The 7,580-nt window shown below is 35.2% G+C and overlaps 1 protein-coding gene across 1 annotated transcript in view; it reads left to right on the top strand.

Moving 5' to 3' along the window:
• The window catches only part of LOC102439183 (alkylated DNA repair protein alkB homolog 8-like), a 37,846-nt gene extending 30,886 nt beyond the window's left edge, over positions 1-6,960 (top strand). Inside the window, exon 7 of the mRNA XM_023744839.1 lies at positions 6,854-6,960. Coding sequence (XP_023600607.1) covers positions 6,854-6,870 — 17 coding nt within the window. The 3' untranslated portion in view covers positions 6,871-6,960. The remainder of the gene's footprint in view (positions 1-6,853) is intronic.
• The last annotated feature ends 620 nt before the right edge of the window (positions 6,961-7,580 follow it).

Genomic DNA, 7,580 nt, shown 5'->3' with positions numbered 1-7,580 from the left:
CCCGGGACGAGTCGGCTGCTAAGCAGGACAGGCAGCGGCAGCAAAACACCCGGCGGCCGGATAAATGTTTTCGGCGGGCCGTAGTTTGAGGACCCCTGATTTAGGGCATGAGTGTGCTCTACAGAAGAAATGGAGCATATGATTGGTTAAATGGATGTTTGTTAAAAGAGCTTTTATTTATATGACAAGCATTGTCTCAGGCAATGTGGGAGATACAAAAATATTTCCAGCCTTGATTATTTTCCCCCTCAGATTTTGGGCCTGAGTATGGCCAAATCTCTAAAAGACATTTTCTCTCCTCTAAATCAAAACTTATTATCTTTATTTTCAGCCATTTACCACTCACTGCTATTCTTCCATACAAAACAAAACAAACTTTTGGTATCCTGGGTTTCCAGCTCTGGCTAAATCTCCACCAGTTGATTAATTTAAAACCTGGGAAATATTCTTGACATGTATTTTGAAGATTATAAATTTTTCTCTCAAGCACTGTTTTAACTATAGTCACACCATTTCTTTTAAAAACAACATTCTAGAGGTATAATTGTCATATCATAAAATAAACTGCACATATTAAATACTTTCTCATTAAATCTTCACTACACTCCAGACAATGATACATCCACTATCTCAAAGGTTTTCTCATCTCCCTCTGTTCCTTAATACCTTAGTATTTCCAGAATTTTTAAATACGGGAATCATACAATATTCTGTATGGCTTCTTTCATTCAATAAAGTTATTTGAGATTCATTTAAAGTTTAAGCTTAATTGTTATCTTTAATTTTTTGATGAACAATATAAAACTTTAGTACACTTTAACTCTGTTGTTCCCTTCTAATTTATATCCTATTGTATATTTGAATTCTCTTAATTTTTAAAGATATTTCTTTGGTTTATATAGTCAATATTTATTTAGACCTATTTACCATCTTCTTTGCTCTTTATTCTTTTTTGTATCTCACACCTTCCATCTGGGATCATTTTCCTTTTGTATAATGTACAGCATTTAAATTTCCTTCAGTCTAGGTCTGCAGTTGGCTAACTCAATTTTGTTTTTGGTCTGTAAGTGTCTTTATTTCACCTTTATTCTTCAAGGCTATTTTCACAGGGCATATAATTTAAGGTTGGCAGTTATTTTCTTTCAGTGCACTATTTTGGATTACATTATTGCCCTTGTTACCTTTGAAGGTGGCTTTTATTTCTCCAGCTCCTTTTAATATTGTTTACCTATTGTTTTCCATAGTTTTATTTTGATGTTCTAGGTTATTTTGCATATTTTGATGGGTTTGTTTATTCTGTTTAGGGTTTATTGGATTCTTTGAATCAATGGATTGTTTTTTTTCCATCAGTTTTGGAAAATTCTCATCCATTATCTCTGTAGGTTTTGCCTCTGTCTCATTCTCTCTCTTCATTTATCTTTTCTCTGTATTTTTTTCAAATTGTTTATTTAAAACATTTGTTGAGTATAATCTACTACACAGAATCTAACAAGTAAATAAGAATTAAATCTAAAAAAAATTTTAAGTGAAAGTGTTTAGATCTCCGTAGCCTTAACATAGACAAAGTAAAACTTTAATTTTACTAAAGTGGTTTGTGATTGACTTTTGAGAGTCCAATTTTTGAATGATGGTGGATTTCACTTCACAGGTCCTGCAAACAAATGAAACTACATTGTGATAATAAGAGCTGATAGCAAGTCTCTGAGTCAAACACATGAGCACGATAGTATTATCTCATAGGCATTTAAGCTTAGCTTTATACATATTGAATATTGAGTATTTAGTGGTGGCTAAAGTGTCTCCAATTTAGCATCTTTTCTTTACCAGCTTATTTTTCTGTTATACAATGTTTATTTTGCTCTCTGTTGTGCCATTTGGCAATGTGTTTAGAGTTAGACTCAAACTAAAAGATGCCTTCTCTTTTTTTATTTTATAATTTACTTGAGCTTAGCCAGATAAAGCAGTTCAAAATCATCTGTTCATTCAACAGCTAGGACCTAGTTTTGTTAGGCAGAGTTGTGTTTGAAAGGTAGAATTTGCTGACATATAGTAGATTTGTTTGCGATGTTTTAAACTTCTAGCCTAATCTAATTTTGCTTGTTTTACATATGCAGTACTATAGACAAGTTCCTAGGTGTGCCCTAAATGTGCTCATGGTACCTGATCAATACGAAAGTTTTCACACCCGAAACACAAAATAGTGCTCTGCTTCTCACATCCTCTCTCAGAAGCAATGGAAAATAAGTTTCGTTGGGCTACAGTGGTATTAGCTGCTGCAGTTACTACTTGCTGGATCACTCTTCTGTGTCATAAGGTACCATCTCATCTTCATGTTCTAATGTGAGATTTTCCCCCCTTCATGATAAGACTATTGAGGCCTCTAATTTATAAAAGCGCTTCTCACTGCAGAACAAGGGAACAGAGCTTGTTTAGTCATTTCAAACAGGAGGTCTTATCTCCTGTATGTTGATTTCAGGGTGTGTTGCTGCCATTGTCTCCTTCCTTTGAGTTTCACAAGATTCCATTTTTGAGAAATTTAGCAAATGGATTTAAGACTCTTGTTTTGTTGTTTTAAAACATACTTTGTTAGAAGTGAGGGAAGGGATATTGGCTTGTAGTTTTTTATTTTTGCATTTCTTCAAGGATAGAAACTAAGCAGGCTTATATGGGATAGGTAGATTTAAGGGTCACTGACATTAGCCATTGGTCTCCAAGGTCTCCTAGGCAAAATCCATATTAATTCCTCTCTTGGAAAAATGTGGCATACCAGCAAGCTTCTCTTCCAGCTACTTGTCAACTTAGCAAAGTGTGCTTCTAAGAGTATCATCTTTTGTAGAGAAAGAAAACTATATTTGTTTTACTGAAAATGTTCTAAGTTTCTCTTCTCCCCCACAGTGGACTAATTATCTCATGATATGGTAGAATTCTACATTTGCAAACCCAGAGAAAGTATGTGAACAGACATTGTTCACATTCTGTATTTCTTCTTAAATGTTGTGTAGCTTCATTCTTGTGTCCTTGCAATTGTGAATCTGTCTCCCTTTTTCCTTCTTTCTTTCTTTTCCCACTTTTTCAAATATAGTAGATATGGCCATGATGAGGTATGTGGAATCACTTGTTTGCTTTTTAAAATAAACTCATTTCATTTGAGACCAATGAAAGCATTAGTGCAACAACAGAGCATTTATATTTGGCAGGCTATGGGAAACAGGTAGACATCTGTCTATTCTGCTAAATTCTTAGCTATGAAATCTTTTCTGCATTATCGTCACTTCTGTCCTCTCAGCTTTCATCATTCTCTATGAATCACATATCATTCTTCTCATTATATGGTCTCTTGCCTATATACTCTTTGGGATTTCAAAAGGTTAATGATCGCAGCCTACTTCTAACCAAAAAGGTTCAGGATTAAGTTTGTCTTCTTTCTCAGAAGTGTTCCTAGGAGCAATACATTCCTCGATTTCCTGTTCAGCCAACATGGAGATTGTTTGTTATGAATCTTATCGTTATTTGAGTGATAGAGTGATAGCTGTGTCTGGGGCTTTATTCTGTTGTATTTTGGATGTGTAAAGGGTTTATAAGATCAGGATGTCTAGGGTTTTATGTTTGTTTGCTTTGAACTGAACATTATCCTCAGTCATGCCCCATGAACTTTCTGTAAACTTGATCTTTATTGAGTCTGCGACCCCAGAAAATAAAGAAAATAGGTAAAGCCAAAACGAATAATTGGGAAAAACTCCTTGGAGCAGGGCTAGCACATGGCAGAATGAGTCAGCAGTTACAGCAGAGCATTACCGATTGTGAATCTTTAGTGAATTTTCTTTTAATCTTCTTTTTTTTGTTTTTTTAACTATCATTATTTAGTTAAGATACAGACACTTTAAGTATGATGATACTGATAATTCTTTATTTTTGTGATGGGATGTTTTAAGAAAACTTTCATAGAAAATGTACATGTAATTTCATAAGTAAAACTTATTTTCTAAACTAAAAATTATACTCTCACATTATATAGCTGTGAGATAATAGAAAAAATATATGTTAGTCTTTGTCCAGGTTCTTGGCTCAGGTCTTCTAAAACCATATGATTTCCTAAGTGATTAGAGCCCAGGAGCATCTTTTGTTCTAATATTTCTGTCTTTCACTCCGATTCCTAACATGGAATTCCTAAGTCCCCTTGGATTTCCTGGGTAATAGCAATGTCCTTTTTGTAATGAAATGTCTCTTGTTGGGCTTCTGGCTGGGGGCTGGTCACCAGAAAACCCAAGCAGTGATTAGCAGCTTAGAATTTTCAGCCCTGCCCCTCATTTTTCAGATCGGGAAGAGGGGCTGGAAATGGAGTTAATAATTGGTTAATGTGATGAAGCCTCCATAAACATCCCAGTAATATGGGGTTTGGAGAGCTTCCAGGTGGATGACCACTTGGAGGTGCTGGGAGAGTGGTGAGCTCAGAGCACATGGAAGCTCTGTGCTCCTTCCCACATACCTTGCCCTGTGCACCTCGTACATCTGGATGTTTGTTTTGTCCATTGTGGTATCCTGTCATAGTAAACTGGTAAACGGTAAGTAAAGTGCTTCCAAATTAGTGTCGTGTTCACACTTCCCTTGTCAGTCAGTTTGTGATCATTTATTGAAACTGAGATTTTCCTATTTTGAAATCATTACTCTCTGTTGATAGGAGAGAATGTATTTGAATTTAACAAATATGTAGGCATTGTGTATCTGTAAAACATGTTGACTATTAATTAGCCAGAAACTGTAATCTCTAGGTGGGCAGAGAACACCATTGCAGCCTTTGATGCCCCACACAATATAGACAGCATGGGCAAAGGTAGGTGTACAGTTGTAATACAAATAAATAATACAATAGTTAAGAAATAATAATGCAAGAATAAACTCTGTGTTTCACATATTCACAATTCTAAGCCTACTTTTGCCCATCCCTGTATTTGTCTACTGAATGAATCATTAGAGTCTAGTCTTTCAGAATATTTTTCTCATCAACACTTTTCATCCCTTTAAACCACAAATGATTGTCTTTAATAAAATAATTAATAAATATGCTCATTATGCTTTCCTATGTGTAGACCTCAGCTTCTATTCAGAAAATTGAGACCTATATATATTGGTTTAAAAATGGGCCACAGGCCCTGTTGGTGTGGCTCAGTTAGCTGGGCATTGTCCTGTGCATTGAGAGGTTGCTGGTTTGATTCCTGGTCAGGACGCATGCCCCCTTTGGAGCTCATTCCCTAGTAAGGATGGGGTGTGCAGGAGGCAGACAATTGATGTTCCATTCTCACATCAGTGTTTCTCTCTTCTCCCATCCTCTCTCTAAAAATTAATAAACTAGTCTTTTAAAAATGATTTTAAAAATTGGGCCACATTGGATTTTTATTCCCAACATTTCATTATGAAAATTTTCATACAGAATATATCTACCACCTGGATTCTACACTTAACATTTTAACATATATGCTTTATCAAATATCTGTCCTATCAATATTTATCTTCTTTTATTCATACACTTGGGGAAGTTGCAGGCATCAGTATACTTACCCCCAAAACTTCACACTTCATCTACAACATTTATAAATAGAATGCTGTTGGAGTAAGACTATTTGAAATTATGTGTGGTCATTTGGAATAGATAATTATTGGAAAATTAAAGTCTATCATCTTGCTTTCCTTTTTTTTTTAAAATTCATCTTTATTATTGAAAGTATTACAGATGTCCCCTTTTTCTCCCCACTGACCTCTTCCTCCCCTTGGAAGGTCAGATAAGAAAAGTGTAAACCAGCTTAAACCTATATAATTCTTTATATTTCAAAAAAATTCATGTGCATTATCTAATTTGATATAGCATTATTATTATTAATACTAGCTAACAGTTACTGAATGCTTACTTCATGCAAGGAATTGTGTTGTGTTTACCTTTAACAAAAGTACTGTGCTAAATTCTCTTCATCCCACTGATATTTTTCAAATGGATTGATTTATTCACTTAAAAACATATTTATACCCTGTGGCATGCCTTTTAAATTCACAGTTATCAGCTGCTGCTATGTTTAGACTGAATTCTTTTGGTGTTTGGGTGCTGAGAACAAAAACATTTTCTTGAGTATTGTCTCTTTATAAGTTGCTATTCATAATAATACTTGAGCACACCTGGGAAGAGTGACTGAAAATGTTCATGTGTTCTTTGACTATCTCTTGTAAATTAGCTTCTAATATTCAAAATGGTACATGACTATAAAGGCAAAAATGAATATGAGAATCTGTAACTATTACTGATTTCTTCTTGGATTATTAGTTATTATAATTCTATTAATAGTAATGGTCACTAAAAATAATAGCCACTATTTTTTGTATTTACTGTATGCGAGTATGTTTATATCATCATATATTTAATGTATTATATATTTAATTTATTAAAAATTGAGGCACAGAGGGATTAAGGGGCTTGCGTGTCCCTTAGGCCACACGGCTGGTAAATGGAAGAGCCAGGATATGAATGTTCAGCTCCACAGTTGTTGCATTAGACCACTTACCCTAGTATTTTGTGTAGTATGTATGGTCCTCGGACTACCTGCATCATAACTTTCTGGGGTGCTTGCTAGAAATGCTAACTCCTGAGCCTCTCACCCTAGACCTGCTGAGTCTCTCTATGGATGAAGTATGTTTTTTAGTCATTCAGTTGATTTTTATGTGCACCGAAGTTTGAGTGCACATAAATTCTCTAAGCATTGTCACGTTTTAATCTCTGTTAGCCTAGAAAGATAGAATCAGTGAGTCATTCTTCTCCTTGGAGTGTATGACACTGGGTTAATCTTTATGCTTTTACCTTTACTTCAAGATCGTCATGGATTTTAAGCACCCAGATGGTGTCACAGTGCCCGTCATGTTGCCTCGTCGGAGTTTGCTGGTGATGACAGGAGAATCTAGATACCTTTGGACCCATGGGTGTGTATTGAAATGACCTCGAGGACAGATACCCTTTGCTTTGTGCGAGTTCTCATTCTTTCCTGTGAGCCACCAGAACCTTGCCCCAGGCCTGCACATTGAGTCTTCTGGGTTTAAACCCCCAGGGACATGTATCGCTTTTTATAATATTAACCTTTTCTTTGAAAAGAATTCAAATTTAAAGAAAAGTTACAAGCTTAGTACTGCGATCTTCACCTTTCACCTAGATTTATCAAATGTGAACATTTTGCCATGTGTTTTGTCTCTCACATGTTATCATTATTATTATTGTTGCTGAATCTTATGAAGGAAAGTTACTTTATTGCATATTTCCTAAAAGCAGGACATTTTCTGTATCAGAAGTTGACAGACTATTGTTTATAGGCCAAATTCAGACCTTAGTCTGTTTTTATATAGCTCTTTAGCTAAAAATGGCTTTTACATTTTAAAGGATTGTAATGAACCAAAACAAAAACAAAGACTGTGCAACAGAGACTGTATGTGGACCTCTGTGCCTAAAATATTTACTGTCTGTCCTTGATACAGGAAGTTTGCTAACCGCTGTTCTATAAAACTGCAGTGCAGTCTTCAAGTTCAGGAAATTCCGTATTGATAAAATA

Source organism: Myotis lucifugus, unplaced genomic scaffold, assembly GCF_000147115.1.
Source record: "Myotis lucifugus unplaced genomic scaffold, Myoluc2.0 scaffold_491, whole genome shotgun sequence".
In the NCBI taxonomy this organism is placed as follows: domain Eukaryota; kingdom Metazoa; phylum Chordata; class Mammalia; order Chiroptera; family Vespertilionidae; genus Myotis; species Myotis lucifugus.
Note: the sequence above shows the minus strand (reverse complement) of the source record. Positions and strands in the feature narration are given on the sequence as shown.